The sequence below is a fragment of the Hippoglossus stenolepis genome, chromosome 2, assembly GCF_022539355.2.
Source record: "Hippoglossus stenolepis isolate QCI-W04-F060 chromosome 2, HSTE1.2, whole genome shotgun sequence".
Lineage (NCBI taxonomy): Eukaryota > Metazoa > Chordata > Actinopteri > Pleuronectiformes > Pleuronectidae > Hippoglossus > Hippoglossus stenolepis.
The window spans coordinates 9,780,593-9,803,007 of record NC_061484.1 but is presented as its reverse complement, the minus strand read 5'-3'; the positions used below and the strand labels follow the sequence as shown (position 1 = coordinate 9,803,007).

At 43.1% G+C, this 22,415-nt stretch overlaps 1 protein-coding gene across 1 annotated transcript; it reads left to right on the top strand.

The window, feature by feature from the left end:
• The first annotated feature begins 1,629 nt into the window (after window positions 1–1,629).
• LOC118118318 (lysyl oxidase homolog 4) lies at window positions 1,630–21,893 on the top strand. Its single transcript, XM_035171432.2, has 15 exons — window positions 1,630–1,764; window positions 2,717–2,982; window positions 3,396–4,048; window positions 4,744–4,955; window positions 11,383–11,421; window positions 11,529–11,736; window positions 12,393–12,573; window positions 14,362–14,516; window positions 14,601–14,768; window positions 15,283–15,445; window positions 15,534–15,777; window positions 17,095–17,210; window positions 17,601–17,737; window positions 20,768–20,879; window positions 21,002–21,893. The coding sequence occupies exons 2-15, from the start codon at window positions 2,718–2,720 to the stop codon at window positions 21,070–21,072; spliced, it is 2,724 nt and encodes a 907-aa protein (XP_035027323.1). The 5' UTR covers window positions 1,630–1,764; window position 2,717; the 3' UTR covers window positions 21,073–21,893.
• Window positions 21,894–22,415: the final 522 nt, after the last annotated feature.

The window sequence follows — 22,415 nt, the reverse complement described above, 5'->3', positions numbered from 1 at the left end:
GTGCGTCTGAGTTTTCAGTGTTTGCAGCTTGTTTCTTTCGGACACTTTTTTTTTCAAAACGGTTAATTGCTTTATCCTTTGCTTGTGTTTCGACTACTTGCAACACATATTTCTTCATAATGCATGTGGGGTGGTGAGGATGTTTTCTTGAGTTGCAGTGTGTTCAGCGTTCTCAGCCACTGGCATCATTTTCAAATGTTACAATGAGATGCCATGTAGTAACCTGTCCAAATGCATGTCACTGTAAAGACCGTCTGGATCACCTGATGGGAAAAACGTATCTTGGGTTCAAAATGATTAATTTGTAAAGAGTTAAATAATCGTCATCATATAGGGCAGAATAAAAACAGACTGTGAAACAGACCAAGATGAAGTGAGAGTGAGAGATTTACTCCACTAGAGTGAGCTCTTGAGCCTCAGTATCTCCTCACCAGTGACATGTCCTTACACACGCACAGGGGGTAGAGTGGCCACTAACCAGAAGTTCGGTGGTTCGATCCCCAGCTCCTTCAGTCGTTCAAAGTGTCCTTGGACTGAACCCCAAATTGCCCCTGATGGCAGTGCTGACAGTGTATGAATGGTGTGTGATGGTAACAGTGTTGCATTCAGAAGCGCTGTATGAGTGTTTGTGTGATTGGATGAAGGTGACTTGAGCTGTTGAGCACTTTGAGGGGTCGATGAGAAACTCTGCTAAAGTGCACTCAAGTTTACAAAAACATATATATCAGAGAAGGTGGTGTCTGATAAAGCAGGGTTAGGGGGTGAATCTAATGAATAATCAAAAACATGAATTTTGAAGGAAATTACATAAATCACTGTATAGAAATCATGTATTTCTTGTTAAATTAAGTTCATCTCAACAAGCGTTAAAACATTCTGAACAAATTTTGGACTTATATCTGTGTTTGCTCATTTAAATACGTAGCCACCATACATCTCTATTCTTAGACAGCTTCCTTCGAGTGAGGAGGTGCCACGACTGAGGATGTTATGAAAACGAAATTCAGGCGAAGAGACAGAGAGTTCAGACGGGCAGCTCCGCTCTCACTGCACATAGTATTTATTTCATGACACCACTGACTGTGGGTATGGGATGATGCCAGGGCTCGCTTGTGTAAGTGTGTGTGTGTGTGTGTGTGTGTGTGTGTGTGTCTGGGCACGACTGACACACTGACAATAAAATTAATATTCATTGACTTAAGTGTGTGTGTGTGTGTGGATGTGTGTGAAAAACAACTGATATCCTTATGACATCATGATCTTAAGTTGAACTCACGTGTCCCATGTGTCGACCATGTGACCTGCAGCCTCCAAGAAAAGAGGTTGGTTTGATTTGAAAATCTGTTAAGTTGATAAAACAAGCGTTCACAGGTCTGCGTTGCTGCACTAATTACCACACAATCATCAAAATGTTGATATTCTAATTTGTCATCTGAGGAACCAACAAAAATTTATATTTTGCTTTTTAATTCCTTTGTGTTTTAATGGATTTCCGTGGTCAGTCTGCCTTCTCCAGATTTTGTTTGATGGGTGATGGAAAGCACTGAGATGAAAAGGGAGAAAATAAAAGCTACTTAATTTAATGGATTAAAAGAAAATGGGAGGGATGGATGAAGCAGCAGATGTGAGGGAGTGACAGAAAAAGACAGAGGGAGGGAAAAGAGGAGAATAGAGAGAGAGCAGGACCAAACTCGCTGCCTTCTTTCCCCCCAGTGCTCTCTCCCTCCTTTCTCTCAGTGACTCCAAGCTGAGACCAACAGATAGGTGAGTTCAACTTGAGCAGTTTTATTCTTCTCCTTTTTACTTTGCACTTTGTCTCATTCTTTTGACCTTTTTGCTTCAATCTATGTTTCTTCCATATTTCATTATGATTCCAATTTCATCCCTGTGGTCACCTGATCTCATCCACTGTCCTTTCTGCTTAGTTATCGTTACGTACGAGTTATCACTTCAGTCTTGAGTTATTGTTTTTCTTTTCACATATTTATGGTCTTGTATGAGTGTATGTTTTATATATGTAAAGCAGAGTTTCACTGACCATTGACCTCTGGCTGGATTAACTCGGCCTCCACATCTCCTCTTCCTCAGAGTGCTCCTTTTCTCCAACCTCTTCCGCTTAACTAGGAGAGAAAACAGTTTTAGAGTTGGACCGAGGATGAATTAATCATCGCTCATTAACCAAGACCTGCTGCGTTATTTATGTGTGAGAACATTTTTATGACTGTGTTTATTTGCTTTTGTGTCTGTTGGCTAAATCCATGCAGCTGAACCTTGAGGGTTTGCGGAAAGCCAAAGTTTCCGCTGGCTGGACGGAGAGGCTACTTATAGCTTCAGTTACTACTCCCTTCAGCCTGACTGGTTCAGACTGAGGGCTGCGTCTTCACAGTGTTTCTCAGGCCTCTGGCTGTCCTAAGAGAGTCTGATTATTTAAAAGGATAAAAACACCTATCAATCTTTCATTTGAGTGTGGAATGTCCCATTAGGGTTAGAAGATAAGTTTCTAATTATATGTTTTGTCTGAGCACGGAATGTGAGTTCCATGGCTTTGTGTGATTTTTTGGATTTTTGTGACAACACAGGCACATTTATTTATGTGGCTCTTGTTTAACATGTGTCTTTGCTGTTTTCTGTATCTGCTGCTCTACCTCACGCAGCTTCCAGCTTTATTCACATCATCTCCTAGTTACTAACTCCTCATTCTCTTGTTTTTCTCCAGGATGCTGTGCCTCAGGGGCCTGTCCACACTCCTCCTGCTTCTCCTCTGCCCCGCTCCACTATCGGCCCAGGAGGCGCTCATACGCCTTGCAGGCGTGGGCCGGCGCAGTGCAAATGAGGGACGTGTGGAGGTGTTCTATAATGGAGCGTGGGGGACGGTGTGCGACGACGAGGTGGATCTCAATCTGGCCACTGTGGTGTGCAGACAGCTGGGTTTTCAGAGCAGCTTTACCTGGGCACACAGTGCCAAGTTTGGTGAAGGACAAGGTGGGCTGGGCAATAAAAGATTATGAATAATTGTTGCAAAGTTATTTTCATCAATAGCAATATAAAATATATATATATATCGATATATTGGTTATGCATTTTGCAAACACAGTGAGGAGGTATAACACATAATTGATCAACCTCAGATTTGTCAAATGTTTTGCTGTTTCATTCTCTTGTCTATAAAGAGGAGTTTAAAACCACAATCTTCCTTAAAACTTCATAAAAATAATATGACATTTATCGTGATATTTTTCAACATCGACTGATGTGGAAATGTTTATCTTGATATATAATTTTTGGTCATGTCGTCTATGTCTGACCAAGAGTATTTTGTTGTTAACATCAAACTTGCTCATTAATCTGGTTTATTTCTCGTGATTCCATGACTTAGCGCTGTTTCTTGTCATTAGGTCTGATCTGGTTGGACAATGTGCGCTGCCAGGGCAATGAGGTCTCTATTGGAGAATGCCGTTCCAATGGGTGGGGAATCAATGACTGCACCCACGCTGAGGACCTGGGGGTCATCTGCAGTCCAGAAAGAAGACCTGGCTTCTCCCCTGCCTCTGTGGACGAGGCCGCTCCATCATCCAGGCACCGGCCAAACCAACCAAGACAGAGAAACCCACCACCACAGTCTGTGTCCCCTCCAGCTTCACCCCCAGCAGAAGAACACATCTCCTCTTACTCAAGAGGCCATGAGATTGCCCTCCATCGCAACCCAACTTCTTCCCGTCGCAGCAACATCTCTCCACAGGAAAACGGCCACGAGATCCAGATCTCGCGACGGAATCGACCCGGGTCCGGAGTGAGCCAGCAGGCGAACCCACAAGGGCACCAGCTGCCCTCGCGTCTGGCAAACGGGGCATCCTACAGGCAGAGGCAGGAGAATTCGAGGACCAACCCGCAAGCAGTGAGACGGGAGGCGGAGGGGCAGCTGAACCGGCAGTCTCAGCCTCATTCCCAACTCCAGTCTGAGCGGAGGACTGAGGGGAATCAGCAGCTCAGTGGGAACCATGTTGAACCAGACCCTGTTTATCCAGAGCCTGATGGACATAACACACAGGTAAAAAAACACACACAAATACTCACACAATCTTGCACCAAAGAAGTTGCCCAAACTAGCCTTATTCAGAGTTCCATACTGAAATGTCATTTGTGGCCATGTATAATTAGAGACAAACCTAAAACCAAACCTTCTACAGTTTCGGTTCAAGTGCGGCGGTTCGGCCTGGAGTTTAGTTTAACCGCCAGTAGCTCTACACACCAAACCAGTGGAAATTGCAAGACATTTGTCACTTGTGTTTGGTTTTAGTTCTTTTCAACTTGCAGAGTTTACACATTCTTTACAGTTTTGTTTTCGTCATGACAAGTGAACCGACACTTGAAGCAAAGTCTTTGTTTTCTGTTAGTTTCCTTCCTGCTGCCTATGTAATGAAATGCAGATGATTAGAGAGTGTGATGATTACAGACCGTCTACATCTCATGTTGTCGTCCTCTGGATTGTTTGGTGTCGGTAGATATTTAGTTAAACAATGTGTTGTTTTTGATGTCAAATGAATCTTGTTTTTGGGGTGTGAGACAAAACCTTGGTTGGTGAAGTTTGAGGATGGAGTAAAATAGGAAGCGAGACAAAGATCCATTTCTATTCTTTCTATTTTCTAAACATTCTATTTCCATTTCTATCCTACAATAAAAAAGAACAACCAAAATACAGCAGAACTACTCTTTGAAATATCATGCATGTTTTCTTGTGGACAGGGATCTTCGAGGGTTCACTTAGAGGAGGCCCGTCTACGGCCTGTGCTGTCCAGCAACCGTGGCGGTCTGGTGACGGAGGGAGTGCTGGAAGTGAAGCATGCTGGGAGGTGGCGTCATGTGTGTAACCATGGATGGGACCTGAGCAGCAGCCGTGTCGTCTGTGGCATGTTAGGGTTCCCTGCTGCAGAAGCGTTTGACCAAGTCAGCTACAAGTGAGTATGAACATAGCAGAGGGACTGAGGAGAGAGTAAGACTGTGTGTATGTGTCAGTGTTTGAGTGTGTGTGTGTGTGTGTGTGTGTGTGTGTGTGTGTGTGTGTGTGTGTGTGTGTGTGTGTGTGTGTGTGTGTGTGTGTGTGTGTGTGTGCGTGCATGCGTGTGGTGTTATGAAAGGGATGGAAAAGTGTGGTGGACTACACATCCTATCATAGATTAGGCGGCACCGTGCCTGGTTTGCTGTTCCTTTCCCCCCAGTAGTAGTGGTTAACCACAACTGCTGTCATTAGTACAACCACACTTTGCATGATGACATGTCCACTGTGGCATTAGCCAAGCCCGGCTGTCCGCCAGGCCGGTCTGAGAGGGCTGAGAGGGCTGAGAGGGCTGAGAGGGCCCTAACAGAGAGAGGGAGTATGTCATTAATGTTGGATCCAGACTACAAGATTATCATCATCATCATGCTGTGTGTCTTTACATGAATCCTCCCTTACATGGTTTCTAATCTCATATAATTAAGAAGCTCCTAGTGGGAACTTTGTGCAAGTCAATAATCATTCAGCAGAGAGGAATCAAATTAAATTAAACAGAGCTTAATTTGAATTAAATTAAACAAATTCACAGATTAAACAACAGCAGACTATAGTAAAGCAGTGACATGTTTGGTAGCTGCCTTGTTCAGGGTCATAAGCATCTATAACTCAATAAGATCAATAACATTTTTCTGAAAAGATGTACCATCATTCTGTCTTTTTATATGAACAAAATATAGATATATCTGGCTGCTGATTTCAGTGCACTGTATGGACATACGCATTCAACAATCAAACAGCTTGGCTTTTCAACAAAGAGAAACAATGATTTATTTTTCATTAGCATTCATTAGCTACAGCCACATTGGATCAGAACTTATTGAATCCCAGCAAAAAAATAGTTAAAAAATATAGCATGCGCATTTTTTCTTGTTAGTACAGCTATAAAGACACATTTAGCCTATCGACATAAAACTTCAGAAATTATTTTTAGCTTTTCAGACAGACTAAAGAAATAAAAACATTTATAAGAAACGTTTATAAGAAAACTAGTAGAACAGCAAGACTAGAGCGAAGAATAAACAGGATTAGAACTCTTTCATTGCCCCTCACACATGAAATACTGGCTATGCTAATAATGTGTCATGTTAATGTCTGTTATGTTGATTTTATCACCATAATTCCAACTCATCTGTCATAAATATCCACTCAAGCACCTACACAAACCTTCAAAGCTCGTCCACACATACCATCCAAACCACAATACCTCACATGCACACACCCATGCTAATACAACCCCTACTTCGGAGACCTTACATAAACTACGTCCAAGATCCACGTGCACACACAAATAAACACGCAAACACGCTCACACACGCTTTTGCACATGCAAACACAACCCTCCTTGTGTCCGTCTGTCTGCCCACAGAGGTCTTTTTATGACTTGGCCAACAGAAGGTCTGTACTGACCGCTGGCCTGCTCTCCACCATCTGTCTCCACATGTTGGTAATAATTACCCCCTGTGTTCTGCTTACACGCTGCCTCTCCTCAGCTGCCCTGTTCACCACCACGGCTTTTATAGCCTCCAATAGACAAACTCTCTCACAGCGTCTTATCTTCCAGGGCTCTTTCAAAGCTGAGTAGTTCAGGTGCAGCTTTGTTCAAATCTTCACTTTTACCCATTTTTTTCGTGGGTTCCTTTTCACATCGCTACAAGCCCTTACACGTCAAAGATGAAGCAAAGATGGTTGAGTCCAGTGGTCGATCATGCTAACCCTCTAAGTCTATTGCTAATGTAGACAACAACACTAAAAAACACCTCAGATTGGAGAAACATCATATATCTGTGCCAAGAAGCTAACCAGCAGTCTGCGTAAGGACGGGACCGGCCAGGGAATGTTGTTTATTTTCCACCCGGCTCCGTGGAAGATGAATCAGGCAGCCATTTTTGTCCGACAGTAAACAGCTAAGGGGTTTGGGGGGGTTAACATAAAAGAGCAAGCAGCATCCCTGGCATCTTTAAATCAAGTATTTGAGTCAGATGTTTATGCTGTTGATGTTTTTCCAAATGTACCCCTTTGAAGGTCTAACAGAGCAAACCGGATTAGTCAGAGACAGTTTTAGTCTGTCTAGCAGCGGGGCTGGGATAGCAATATTGGTTTACCACTTTTGTCTGGATTGAAATATCTCAACTGGGAAGTGGATGGCTTTGAAAAATTGTTGAAGTCATTCTCAGGTCCGAAGAGGAAACTGACTTTAATAATGCTTTCACCTTTCACCACTATGAGGTTATTAACCATTATCTATACCGCATATCATTTGAGGGTCTTCGATTAACTTAACCCCGACCACTTTGTATGTCTTTGGACTGTGGGAGGAAGCTGTGAGGTTGTACGTTGACACGGGGAGAACATGCAAACTCTACACAGAAGGGCCCCAGCCAACATGGGATTCAAACCAGGAACATTTTTGCTGTAACCACTACACCCCCGTTATGTTTGTTATTTCGCTCAAATGTCTCGACAACTCTAAAATGGATTGGCATATAATTTGAGTACAGATGCCCAGTGCCCAGTCGATGAATTCATAACTTTTCATAGAGCCATTTTGAGACATGGCTTCTTTTACTTCTCTGTCAAATTAAGTTGTCTCTTTCAAGATTGAATGTATTAACTGCAACACAGTAGCTTCTAATCTGGCGCCATCATCTTGTCTTAATGTATTTTTATCCAAACGGACACCAACATAGATGTTGAACACACCAAACATTACTTTCTGACATTGCTAAAGGGAAAAAACGTATTCAGCATTTTGCCGAAAGCATTCCTGTGCTGAGCCTCCAAGAGCCACAACATCATTGCTGTAGATGCTAAGTTTTGTTGCCTCCATCATTTGTTTATTTGTTTGTTAGTTCGCACGATAACGCAAAAACTACTCAACCGATTTCCATGAAATTCGGTGGAGGGGTGTGGCATAACCCAAGGAAGAACCCATTCAAATTCGGAGCTGGTTTGGGTAAACGGGCGGATCAAGGAATTTCTTTTACTTCATTTCACATTGCAAAATAGGCTGTTAAAATGGATAGAGATATACCTTCTCTGAGTGCCCGTCTAGTTGGTACTCAAGCTCAAAAGTTGTCCTGCTCACCTGCCTGAATAGAGCTGTGCAATAATCACTTCCTGTTTGATGTCCTGTTCTTTTGAAAATGTTTTTGAGGTTGAAATGGTGACAATACACAGTTTCAACGTAAGTGATAGTAGCCATCTGTCTTCTCTCTCAGTCTCAGTCACATCACATCATTTTGGTGCTCCCCCATGTGCTGGCGGTAGCCCTGCTCTTCTTTGGGGTTTGTGTCCACTTGAACAGATGTAATTATGGTCTCAGAGATCCTCTAATCTAGAATATTCGCTCAATTGAACCTGCTGCACCCGCACTCTGCTGTGTCAGCATGTCCCTCGCTGGCCATGTGGTTGTTTTTTTGGTGTGACTGCTTTTGTCTCAGCCTGTTAAGTTGCTCAGTGCATTTTGACAGATGTTTAAACACTCTCCCACTGTGCCATGCTTACAAAAGACAAGTGCTAAAGCCATTTTCCAGCCCCCCCCTCATTACATCCACACTCTCTTTGAGGCAGGCAGTAACTTCTTTAGTTCTTCTAATTTACTTTCACCCCCTGCTTCTCGCGACTCCCATCATCAGTTACAGCCCTTTTTAAGGCCACGTTTAATTCCTTTGTGGCAATTATACTAAATCCCACATTTCATGGAAAGTACTTTGTTATGACCCTTTTGAGTTTTGTTCCATTGAGGTTGATGGGGCTGTCTAGAGGCTGTTGTGGAGTCGGTGTGGCAACCTGCTGTCTCCTGCGTGAGCCGATTGTTCCAGTCAGGCAGCTTTGCATTCATGCAGCATAATAATAGGTTATCTCTGCTTTCCTGACAGTCAGCTCCTCTCTACACAGTGGCTTATGGTTTTGTGTGGTCAGAGTTGCATAAAGAACTGGCATTGAGCTGAATATCCAGAGGAGTAAGAAAGCCTTCTCCAGGTTATCAGGATTCAGCAGCAGTTCTGCGGTCACACGTTTGTTGTGTTGAGGCTTGATGCTGTGGTTCACCTCCCCTCCTTTCAATCTCCCTACGAGAAGATAACCTTAATACAGATCCAACCTACATTTCTGAGTGAAAGCATCACAGACAGAGCTTTCTCCTCTCTGCAGGACCACTGAAGTGTGTCAGAAAATCAAAAGAGCATGCTTTTCCTTTTCTCGTGAAGTTCGGCGATGCTCGTAAAAGTAGCCCAGTTCACAGAGACTTCAGTCTTACATCACTGGCTGTGTTTCCCAGCATGCAGTCATAGTGTTGGGTAACGACTGGGGTTTTTAAAGACCTTTGTTTTTACTGAGGCAAGGCAGGGAAAGTTGATATGTACGTGCATATTTCCATGTCTGGTGTGTGTGAACCAACATGCTACCACTCGACCGCACAGCAGACACTGCCAAGCAGAGCAGGCAATTATATGGGTAGCACCCCCCCCACTCCCTTCCCTCCAAACCCTGAACTAACACCCCCTCACTGTCTGTCTCTCTCTTGTTTGATTCAGAGCCAAGTTATGAAACAGACACACGCAAGCAGATAGACCCAGGCTAACACACACTTACATATATCAATTGTTACATTTAACATGCATAGGTGGAAGCAAATCTGCTTTTAGAGATTGTTTATGCTTTCAAAGCAGGTGAAAACTAGAAGAAAAAAGAAAGGGCAATGGGAAGGATGGAGGAGAAGAAGAGAGAAAAGAAAAGAAACAAAGAAGCAAAGAGGAAAAAATTTACCAAAAAATAAAGTTGATGTAAATGAATTGAAACAAACACAGATAATGAAACATGAAAAGAAATATGAAAAGAAGGGGTGGCTGTCAGCGCTCTAACTTGCCCCATTCCCAGCTAATTGCAGTGAAAAAGCTTTTAAAAACACACCGCACGCTACCTGTTTGGCACCAAACTGCAGTGGAGTGTAGCAGGAGTTGGTAGAGATCATATTGGACCTACATTTTACTTTATACAACTGCTTCCTAACATACCATGATCAACCAGGTCATGATATGTCAATGATATGTCCAAAATTTGTGACCAAATAAAGATAAACAAATTATTTTTTAAAAACTCTTTGAATCTGCACATTGTAGAAGAGAAGGTTGAACTTAATGGAGTCCTGCAGTCTAGACTGGTTGTCTAAATTACATTTCATCACTGTTGGACTGCAGCAGAACTCACAAAATAGCAATATGTACCAGTTTAAACTTATACGCGGGTGGAAATGTGAAATAAATCATAAATACACGTTTCCCCTTCCAAGGCCTGTTTTTGGATTATAAAAATGATTTGTGGTTCACATCTTCCATACAGTAGTTCCTCTGGCTCAGGTTCAAGCCTCAAGCACATTTCTCATCTCAACACTGGGACTGGATAGTAACGTGTGGAACACCAGGGTACTGGGCATCTCCTGGAGAGGACACATGTCCCGTTTTAAATATTTAATTGCATCATGAATCTGGTTGTATAGTAAAGTGTCCTGACTCATTTAATTCAAGCACATTCATGAGGGGCGTCAGTCACACTGCACCTGTCTGTGGTCATGCTGGATGTGTGTGTGTGTGTGTGTGTGTGTGTGTGTGTGTGTGTGTGTGTGTGTGTGTGTGTGTGTGTGTGTGCGTGTGCGTGTGCGTGTGTGCAGCAGAAGGACACTTCCTCGACGCTGCCTGGTTTGTGAATCATTCTTTTTATTGAATTCTCCTGTTTTTCTTCTTCCCTGCTTTAGGTTTTGGCATGGTGTGTGTGTGTGTGCCCAGTCATAGGGGGCCTCATTTGAGTATACACAGTTTCCCTTTAGAATTTGACTCTAGTTTATGGTAATACCCACGGAACTAGACACAGTTTTGAAAACCCTGTTGAAGTTGGCAGACCTCAATAAGGCTTCATGCCGGGATTAATGTATAGTGGTTTATTCATAACTTAGTTTATTTTTGTCACCACAAAACCAGACATCCACCGTAGACATATAGACAAACACAGAAACAGAAATACCCATGAATGTAGAAGTGGAAGGTTAAAAAAGACATCATGACATGACAGTGGTGGAGAGAAGAGAGAAAGAAATGCAAATTTCCCCTCTCTCTTTTTCTCACTCCTGTGCCTTACATGAGGACTATGTTTACCCAGAAAAAGACACACCCTCTCTGGCAGGTTGCGTCTCCTTCATATATTCATCTACTTTCAGTTTGTTTAGTTAGGGTTTGATTGATAGGGAGGAGCACAGACTGTGGGTGTGTAGGACAACAAGTTGTTAAGCCAAATGTAGAGACGCACAGTTGTAACCCCAATGTTCTGTCTCTCAGGAAACTGTGGGATTCTAAGATAGCCGACCCGTCCTCCAGGTAAAGTTAACATCTTTTAAAATCATTTATGTTTTCTGTACAAAGAACGAGTAATGTGACAAACCACAAATATGCCTCTCGTGTCCCTCTCTCCTGTCCCCGTCAAGGCTGCGGACACAGATTGGTAAAAAGGGCTATTGGGTGGAGAAAGTGCAGTGTCAGGGTGTGGAGACGTCTTTGTCTCAGTGCCAGGCGCAGCTGTCCCTCCCCAGGAATGATGTCCCGTGCAACAGGGGCATGCATGCAGTGGTCCGCTGCGTCCCCGGGTACCAGTTCACACGCTATGGAAGAGCACCTGCACCCCCTGCCGTGCCGGTCAGTGTGAAGGAGCACATCGACTTGATTGTGAACTAAAGTGTTAAAATTTAAAGTACTTCCATTAATACACTTATTTGTATTTATATTTGTATGTATTGTATTTGTATGTGTAAGTACACAATTCACAAAAAAATGTAACAGTTTTAGTTGTTTTGTGGAAATGTTACATATTTAACCTTGAAACAAAAGAGTAAACCTTTTGAAAGAGAGCTGTGTTCACACCAAACGCAGAGCAAAGAGATTACACACAAAGTCAATGCAAACACTCCAAATTCAGGTAAAGCACCTCACCTTGAGTTGAAATATTTGAACTTAAGTGAAAAACTTGCGTGATGCCACTGGTCAGCCTCATCCAGGCGTGGTCTCTGGAGGAGACAGTGAAATTCTCTGGATGGTCTTTGTGCACCCACACACAACAAATCGACATTTCCACATTAGGTTCAACGCAGCAATTGTAGTCACTTCAGTAGCCCTCCTCTCCTCTTTCCTGGAGGAGAGCGAAGGAATACTCTCGGCTTGTGTTTACTCTCGTTGCTTAAGCAGGTACCACACAAATGACCCTGCGGCCAAACACGGAAATTTGCTTTGTTTTTGGTGTTTACACATCACAAGTTGATAAATTTCTCACCCTAACCCTTTTTTTCCCCCTGCAGCCTGTTGTGCGCCTGAAGGCGGGGCCCCGTCTTGGGGAGGGCCGTGTCGAGGTGCTGATAGAGGGCAAGTGGGGCACCATGTGTGACCACCTGTGGGACATGCCTGCAGCCAGCGTGGTCTGCAGAGAGCTGGGCTTCGGGACAGCCAGAGAGGCCCTCACTAAGGCTCAGCTGGGACAGGGTAGGAGAGGATACTTACAAATATAGTGTTCTTAAAGGCATATAAAGAACTGTACTTTCAAGATTTGCTCAATGTTGCAAGTGAGACGTTTGCACAGGATGTTTAACCTATACTATAACTGGGAGTTTATTTGTCCTCCTATGATATCATATATCCTCATTTAAAAAATCATAGAGTATAATAAAGGCCTCTAGCTGCTGATCTGATTTTCTGATTAAATGGCACAGACTTTGAAGCAGTGCCTGAATTCACCATGCATCCTGAGCACGATCAGTTTAGCTCAGTGATTCCTTCAGACTAAACACTCCTCGGGCTAAATGCCTGTTCCGAAACGCAGCACACTGAGAACCATGGGCCTGAGCAGACAAATAAACCCTGAGCGATGTTTACAGCCTCACTTCTACTTCTTTTGAAGAAGCTGATTGTTGGGGAACTCTACGCATGACCAATTATAGGAGGGTAAACTGTGCTCGGAGGTTCCAGAGACCGTGTGTTGTTTTCAAAATAAACCTGTTGTATGTGAAAAGTCAGTGCCGCTTTGAAATCCGGGATGTCAGGCAATCAGTGCCGAGCACGATCAAACATTCAGAGAGGCGGGATTATTTTGACCCTGCTTTTGTTGTGGGCAATGAAAATACAGTCAGTAAATTGCACAGCAATAATAGAGTGAAGCCGTTTCCTCTGAGATAGTGTGGTGACTTGCTCACACTCAGTTATCATCCTTTTTTTTCTCCTTGTTGCACCTCTGCAGTAATTTTGTAATCACGTTTATTTCCTCCCATTATGTTTCTGCTCAAATGAGCACATAGCATGTCTTATAATGGTGGAGCACGTTTCCCTCTCACTACTTGACTTAATGAACTAGTGATGGAAACCATTAGAGTGGTACTTTTAGGGCCTAGTTAAACTAGGTGCTATGGTGCTGTTTGCTCAATAATGCACGTGGTTAAATGTCACTAAGGAGCGCTGTGGATCACAATGCCTAAGGCCTGTTTAGCAAAGATGTGTAAATATGTGATACTGTATAAAGCCTCTTTTCCACTGGTAAAAAAAAAACCACCCGCTTACATCTAGCTTTTGTCTGCAATGAGAATGGATACAATCAACATTTAGTCCTGGGTCAAACAACTCTGCAGTAGACACAGGTTTTTACTGGTTTTTGGCAAGACAGCAAGATGAGAGAGTGCCTCAGTTTGACATCAAACAAGATGCAACAGGGGAAAAAAACTGAAACTCTACTGGCAATGGGAAAGAAGTCTAATGCCTTTTTTTAGTGGGTTTACCTGCGTGTACCTGCTACTTTTGGTGTAAAAGAGGTATAAGAGATGAGTGTGCATTGCAGGAGGCAAGTGGGGGCCCATAGGCAGCGCAGTCAGAGAACTTGAAGCTAGACTTGTTGACATCATTAGCTATTTAAGGCCAAATTATAGGGCTTTATAGAGCATAAGCCTGGGCCTCACACACCTACACAAACACTGATGTGCTCAAAGTTTTTTCCTCCGTTTTGCCATTTTGGTATCTATTTTGGTTTATAAAGCATGGCCCTGGTGTGCCGTGTGCTGCTCTGAGTACAGTAATTTGGACAGAAAGCTCTCTGGTTAAGCTCAGTTTCAGAGCCACATCAGAGGTCCCGATCATGTCTGGGCTTTAAATCCCTCTCTGTGGACATCTGTGGCTGCAGAGCCATCAGGTTTAGGAGACATTAATGTACCGTGTGTGCGTGTGTGTCTTTTTGCATGTGGTTAGTCACATGTGAGTCAATCAACTGTCCACGTCCCTCTTCTATAGGTACTGGTCCCATCCACATGAACAGCGTCCAGTGCACGGGCAGGGAGAGGTCGATTACAGAGTGCACCTACAGACCGGTGCCCCTCTACAGCTGCAAACACAACCAGGATGTAGCAATCCGCTGCAACGTGCCCAACACTGGCCTGCAGACCACGGTGAGCAGCACGCATGACTGACTGCCACAAACAGGTATCGAGCTGTGTCAACAAGAAAACACTTTCCCCTCCCTCCATATTCAGGTGCGCCTGGCGGGCGGCAGAGAGCCAGCAGAGGGCCGCGTGGAGGTGCTGATGGAGATCGGAGGAGTGAAGCGCTGGGGCTCCGTCTGCAGCGAGAACTGGGGCATCAATGAGGCCATGGTGGTGTGTCGACAGCTCGGCTTGGGCTTCGCCTCAAGAGCTCATCAGGTAAAAACGACATAGTGCTACAGCTTTTGTGCTCCTGCATTTCCTCTCTCTCTCTCTCTCTCTCTCTCTCTCTCTCTCTCTCTCTCTCTCTCTCTCTCTCTCTCTCTCTCTCGTCTCGCTGTCCCACTGTTTGTGTGTCTGTGCTGTGTTATTACCGAGGCCCGAGATAATTACAGGCTTCTCAAACGTCCACTTCCAGCGCACCCAAAATAAAATAGGGAAAGTGAGGTGAAGAGAGATCGGGAGAAATTCACAGAGCAAACAAACTGAAAATAGAAGTGTGCATGGAAAGGGCAGCGGGAGTGGGTTTTGGGGAGGGGGGTGCTGGGAACATTTAACACGCTGTTTTAAAACTGTGAAAAAGAGTGGAAACTGTGATAATGTGCACTGATAGCTACTATTAAAAGGAGGTTTTGTTATTTATAGCAGCCTCGGCAATTTTTCCCATCTTATTCCAGAAGTGTTTAAAACAACTGCCAAATGAGTGGTTTTACATGTGAATGTCTCCGTGCAGGAAACCTGGTATTGGCCTGGTTCCTCAGATGCCGGGGAGGTGGTGCTGAGTGGGAGTCACTGCATCGGCACTGAGATGTCTATCCAGCAGTGTCGCAGAAACACAAACCTCTACTGTCCCAGAGGAGGAGATGGCAAAGCGGCAGGAGTGACGTGTGTAGAGAGTGAGTCCAACACCAGCAAACACGTGGACACATTTGTATTTGTTGTGCAGCGACTGTGAAGTAAACTCTGAGTCTTGACCCCCTGCAGCTGCACCCGACCTTGTCCTGGACGCTCAGCTCGTCCAAGAGACGGCCTACCTGGAGGATCGACCCCTGCATCTGCTGACCTGCGCCAATGAGGAGAACTGCCTGTCCTCCTCCGCCGCCAGGATGAACTGGCCCTACGGACACCGCCGCCTGCTGCGCTTCTCCTCCCGCATCATGAACATGGGTTGCGCCGACTTCCGACCCCGAGCCACCAGAGAAAGCTGGGTTTGGCACCAGTGCCACAGGTAAGATCAGTTAGAGCATCCACGAACCAGACATTTGTTTGCTCCTGCCATTGTTTCACAGAGAATACCGGTTTAGAGCCAGTACCTAATCTTTAACCAGTTTTTTTGAGTTTCGACAGCCAAACAAAACAGGTTTGACTCTGCCACCAACACTTAGCTGGTTCAGAAGATAGAACTGGATTATCATGAACAACAAGACCAAGACAAACCGAAACATTGCCAACACCATACACCGTGTGTGAAGAAGACTAAATATCTTTAAGTACCGATGCCAAAATGAAGCAGAAGTCGTCCATGGAGCAACACTTGAAAAGAGACAGTGGAGTTGCCATTGTTGACGTCTTGCTTGAAGTTGTTGCTAATGTTACTGGTAAATCAGATATGCATAGAGTGATGTACACAGTGACAAATGGCTTCATGGTGGTTCAAGCGAGGGGAAAAGTAAAACTGGTTCTTAAAGGGTTCGCTCGACTCCAAACCAGCTCGAGCACGAGATCCACCTCGGTCAAAAATGGTAACTGTAAGGTTTTCATTTGAATCAGCAGCTGCTTATTTTACGCCTTCAACCAGATAGGGAGTAACTATGTGGTGATTTTAGCTGCTGCAGGGTTTGGTTGGAAGAGAGGAACTCCTTCATGGCACAGCAACGGGCATCATTATGAGCTGGCGCAAGAAAAAGGAGCCAAAAAAACAAAGTTGCTACCAGAGGTCAAAAAAACGAAATGTCTGCAGCAGGAGATGATTGAGGATTTTAAGATTTGGTGAGTGAAATCGGATCATGGGTGCAGCGTGCTGCAGTTATATTTTTGCGATCTGGACTGTAAATAAACAAAAATGATGTTTACAATAAACATCCTCCTCCCCGGTCACCCAGTTGTTAGAGTCAGCCATGAGTGCAGTCGCAGCAGCCTGGCCTCTTATCTCAGCGGTTGTGGTTGTGTGTCCCAAAAAAAAAGAGGCACAGCGTGTTGTGTCCTCGAGCCACAACACAATCACTACCTCCACAACCAGCAAACACACGGTTCGACTCCCAGCTTTGGTAGAAACTGCCCTGGGAACGGTTCTGTAATGAGAGAAAGGGCAACACCAAAGTGATACCTACCTGCCAATATGTACTTTTACAATTGTTGTTAGTGTCTATTTGACGCCTTCACAGCAACATAGCGGGATTTATGACGGATGTATTTCAAATGAACATCAGGAAACAGATGATCAACAGAAACAACAGCAGTAGAATCAATAGAAATCTTTCTTTCTGTGTCTTTCTGTCGTTTTTTTTATCATGTCTTAATCTTTCCACACTGATCCCATTTTCAGGCACTACCACAGCATTGAGGTGTTCACCCACTATGATCTGCTCACCCTCAACGGGACCAAGGTGGCTGAAGGTCACAAAGCCAGCTTCTGTCTGGAGGACACCTACTGCCCCGAAGGTGAGAGGGACTGCAGAGTCATGTTTTGTACATCTGCGTTTTGAGGGAAATCTGGCAGGATCGTGACAAACGAGCAGGATCGTGACAAACGAGAGAATCGAAAATACATATAAGCTCAAAGCTGAAATCCCACAAAGTCGGCTGTAAGATCGGAGGCCAAGCCTAAATTCATCGTGGCTTCACAAAGCCCAGACAGTTTTATGCCGCTTAAATCCTTTTTATTCACTTTAAATGTCCTTAAAAATAGGATTGGCTCTTTAAATCATTTTTGTTATAATTTCAGCTTGTTGGTAGGAATCCCAATCCACAGTGATTGACGTCAAAGAATTTTCACATCATAATCTCTTTTTATCTCTCTTCATATAATTCAGACTTTTTTTTCTCCTCTAGGTATCCATAAGCGTTATGCCTGCTACAACATGGGAGAGCAGGGCATCTCAGTTGGCTGCTGGGACACATACCGCCACGACATCGACTGCCAGTGGGTGGACATCACAGACGTACGACCTGGCGAATACATCTTCCAGGTCAGGAGATTCATTCAGCACCTAAATGACACACAGTCTGTGGACCGACACAAAGACACAGCACAAGACAAGAGAGGAAACGAGACTTAACTAGACTTAATCAACATCAAAAAAATAAAAATGGAAAAAACATCAAAACAAAACGAAAGGAAAAAAAGCAAAGGAAATCAAAAGGAAGGAGGTCATTATGTTTGGTTTAAAGTATCTTATTGTTGTAAGTGTCAATGTGTGCGTGTAAAGGAAAGAAGCGGCAGTATAGTTCTGTTTATTTTGAACATTTTTTAAAAGGTGAGACAAAAATACATTTGTTGAGAAAAGATCACAAATTAGATTTCAGCAACTGAAGTAGTAGAAAAAAGCAAAGAAACATTGCAACATAAATACATAGTAACATAACTTAAAACCGATTCATATTTCATTTTCCATCGAAAAAGGAGAAGGAAGAAGCAACATGCTTGTCTGTTTTATATTGGCCAGAGGGAGAGAGACAGGAAAAGAACGAGAAAGGGAAAGAGCTTTGCTGGAGTTCCGTTCAGTTGGCTATAGAAGAAAAAGCAGTCCACATTTCAATATCCATGGTGATACAGCGTCAGTGAACCTAAACAACCTCTGAGAATGGGCAGAAAATGGGAAAAAGAAAAGAACAGGGCAAACAACTGGGGTTTGTGTTTCAACATCTGAAGGCGCACATGAGATAAGAGCTGTGATAAAAGACCATAATTTCAGCTAAATGGCTCTTGGCTGGGCCTGCAGCCACTCAGGTGTACAGTATGTACGTATGTAGTTTGGAGGGCGTGTGCGTATTTAGGGAAAGTGAATTTAGTCTGGATTTATATAGAAAGTAGACCTGCTATTACTACACCCTCTCAGAGAGTGTGGCAGTGGAAAAGCTCCCTCAGCACATTTGTACAGGGAGTTTTTGTGTTTGAGAGCTGAACTTGTGCTGTTTCATCCACTCTGCTGTGGTGACCTTCTCACATGTCCTCCCTCTCTATCATTTGTTCTATTTTTTCCTGACAGCCATGATGTTTACAGTTTCTAATTATTTTCGGAGTGTTTACATAAAACGATGATGCTCACGCTTGATGTGTGTGTGCACACGTGTGAACCGTATGCAAACTACATGCAGGAGGGGTCCCTCAGAGCCCTGTGAGCCTGCACACGTGTGACCAGCCCCGTCTGGAGAGATCAAACCACACATATATGTCACAAAGCAGGGATCCACCGACGCCATGACGATACGAACCAGCAGCAGTTTGCGGTGGTTATTATGGTTCAACAGTAGTTGAGCTGCTCGTAAATTTATATAAGAAGTGAGAGATTGAGGGAGGGCGCGAACGCTTGTCTTTCATGCAGCGAGCCATTTTTAGAAGCATACATTTAAAGCCATGAGTCACGTCCACCTCAGCCTGACTGCTCCTGATTGCTCCATCATTTAAAAAATCAGCTGCACAACCTCAGTCTTTCACATGACAGTGACGACCTTTCGTTGTTCTCTTCAACAGGCTGCGGGCCTTTTTATTTTTTTACGTTATTACAAGAGCTTTTAAAAGAGCATCAACTGCAACCACCTTAATATGTTATTTTTCACTAGGACAATAAAGTATAAAGTTATAAACATTCTATGGTGCAGATTGCAGTTAGAAAACTTTGCGTTCATCCTTCCTGGTTTATCGGCAATGAAGGTTTTATAGTCAATGTTTTTCATAAAATGAACTGAATTTGCCTTGTTACTGTTTGTGTGTGTGGTTTATATATGAGTTTAAAATGATTTACTTAACTGCTTTTTTTCATACATTGCATGTCGAATATTTCAGAGTTCTGTTAAACAATCAACACAATCTTCAGACCTATTCACAACTTGTCAAAAATAAAAGCACTGTATTTCTGCTCCATATAAAGCATTACTACAACGAAACAAATTTTAACATTGAAGAAAATTTGCCAAGACGAAATGTGTCTATGAATGTTGTCGCCATGACGGAGATCAGGCTCATTGACTCTCATGACTGTTCCACAGACAGACAGAAATAAAGACAGACTGAAATTTGTGGAATTAATAGGTAGAGTTTCTCCCCAACAAATTTGGCTTAAAATATAAAGAAAACGAATAATTACTATGTACATTTTACATCTTAAATCTTTTTCTGTAAATATAATTGTTACCACAAATTTACATCTGGGTGGCTTTATTGTATATGTGGTCAGCTTATCTGTTTGATGTGTGCATCAGGAAAATTCATTTATGTGCTTTTCTTATATATATATAAGGCAGGCAGACAGACAGGGTGGAAAACAACAAACCATGGCAACCAACCATGGCTGCAGCCTAATGATAGGCTGCAACTTAATCCAAACCCCAAACTGTCATCTCCATCTCCAGAGCCTTTTTTCTTGCATGGTGATAACAGTGGAAAGTGATGTCATGCATTGCTTCAACTGCCAATTTATACACCATGAGACATATAGAACAGGGGAGAACAATAATCCTGTGGCTTCTCAGACGGCCCTATGGAAAACCAGTTTCTTACTGTCTGAAGTAAAGTGTTACTTTCTCACTTGGTCCTTTACTTGCAATGTCTAGAATTAAGAAAAGTGCTTTCAGTGGAGACTACAGAGAGTCGTTACTCGTGGTCAAGAAATGTTTTTTCCTATGGATTCAATCAATAACCTGTTAAATAGTGAGTTTCAGGGGTGCCAGTATAATTTCCTAAAACTTTAAACAAAGCCATAGTGGGAAATAGAGACTTACAGCTCATCTTTCCTGTTGTAACAGGGAATCTTCAGATTACCAAGGAATTTGAAAGACTAAATAATAATTTCCAAGGAAGATAAATGTCTTTAAATCCAGTATAATGTGGCACTAGGTATTACTGCTCAACTCTATCAAATGCTTTTTCTGGACAAAGGACAGGACCTTCTCTTTGAATGCTAATCCTCCTGCATGGTTCAGAAACTTTAGCCAACTGTTGGGAGAATGACTGAATTAAATCTTGCAGCATCTCATCTGTGCTCTCTCTTCTTCTACAGGTGGAGGTCAACCCTTCCTTAGACATGGCTGAGTCGGATTTCCAGAACAACGTGATGCGCTGTCGCTGCAAGTACGACGGAGCCCGAGTTTACATGTCTGGATGCCACGCAGGTAGAGTGCTGTGACTTCATCTGTTCACAAACACCATCTCGTTTTCAGCATACTACACTATATACCTCCACCATCATTTGCTGCTGTTTATTCCCATTCTCTTGTTTGTCTGTTTTCATCAGGTGATGCGTACAGTGCAGAGGTGGAGGACTTGTTCGACCACCAACGGGACATCTCCAACAACCTTCTGTGAATGAAAGAACACGCAGATATAAGGACAGAACAACTGTACAACTCCTCACAACACCTCAACATGTCAGGGGAGGGAGGTTTTTAATGACAATGACATGCCAGTAAAAAGAGAGAGATGAGGGTCAGTGGGAGGAGGAGGGGAAACTGGGATTATGTGGGAGGGAATTCATGCAACAGATGATTAGTTAGGTTCCTGTGACTGAAGAAGGAGAAACGTAGAAAGAGAAGGCCGTCGCAAGCATCATGCCACCATGATAAAACATAGAGTAATACATGATTTTACAAAAACCTTTTAACAAATTTCATTCCCTTGATCGAAACATAACACAGTGAGCAAAGTGATGACATGAAGGCACACTAGTACAACACCTTCTGTACTTTTACAGTGCACCGCCGGGCTGTTATATCAACACAGACCACCGACTGTTGACAAAGCTCGCCGTGCCTCCTGTGCTTTCACCGTTTGCTGTTTTTGGTTTTCAATGAGATTTTTTTATTTCATGGTGCTATTTTGCCTCTTTTGAATAAATTTTGTAATGTATTGCAAATGTATTGTCATGTACAGTTTTATATTACCTCTCTTGAATATTGCTTTCTAATTTATGCAGAATTTTAATGTACTTTTGAGTTGAAACTTGTCCCTGTGTGGCTGTGTTTTTTTTAATTTTTTTATTGTTGCTTTTATTATGATAAATACATTTAATTCTGTTTGTTCTTAACTTGTGGGGAACATCAGCCGAGATCTGGTTGTACCACGGCATTGCGCCTTTTACAGTACTTGGTAATGGTAGAGAAAAAATAAACGTCAGACTGACAAACTGACTGTATGGTTATTTGAGGCATGGTTATTTTGACTGCAGGGAACAAAGATAGTGGTAAATGATACAGTTTCTGCAAAAGATTTCTCAAATCTGAACTTGCTATAAGAGATTCCCCATATGTAAACATTTAGAAGACTTAATAACATAATGAACAGCAGCTCGGGTAGTTAAACAGTAGTTTATCAACGTCTGAGCAACATTTTACACTCCTCTGCTTCCACCAGCAGAAAAGAGTGAAAAGCGATCGAAAGACATTTCAGTTTGACAACAAGAGATTTCTCATGTTTTTCCAGGGAGCTGGAAATTAACTATTTTATGGTTGTTTCCAACCTCAGTCCCACCAGTGAACACACACAGACAATGGAAACTCTCACAGCTCCGCACTGTCACGTTACATATGCTATACTTAAAATATATGACTAACTATGCTCCCATTTTTATTCTTTTATGAGTTGGAGTAGAATATAATTTTCACTTTGAGTGAAAGTGCATAAAGGAAGTGACAGACACAGTCTCACTCCTC

Excerpts from the sequence above, each read along its gene's own strand:
- LOC118118318 (XM_035171432.2), top strand. The coding sequence starts at position 2,718 with ATGCTGTGCCTCAGGGGCCTGTCCACACTCCTCCTGCTTCTCCTCTGC. Across the intron at positions 4,049-4,743 it reads CTGATGGACATAACACACAG|GGATCTTCGAGGGTTCACTT; the intron begins GTAAAAAAACAC and ends TCTTGTGGACAG. Across the intron at positions 15,446-15,533 it reads AGGAGTGACGTGTGTAGAGA|CTGCACCCGACCTTGTCCTG; the intron begins GTGAGTCCAACA and ends GACCCCCTGCAG.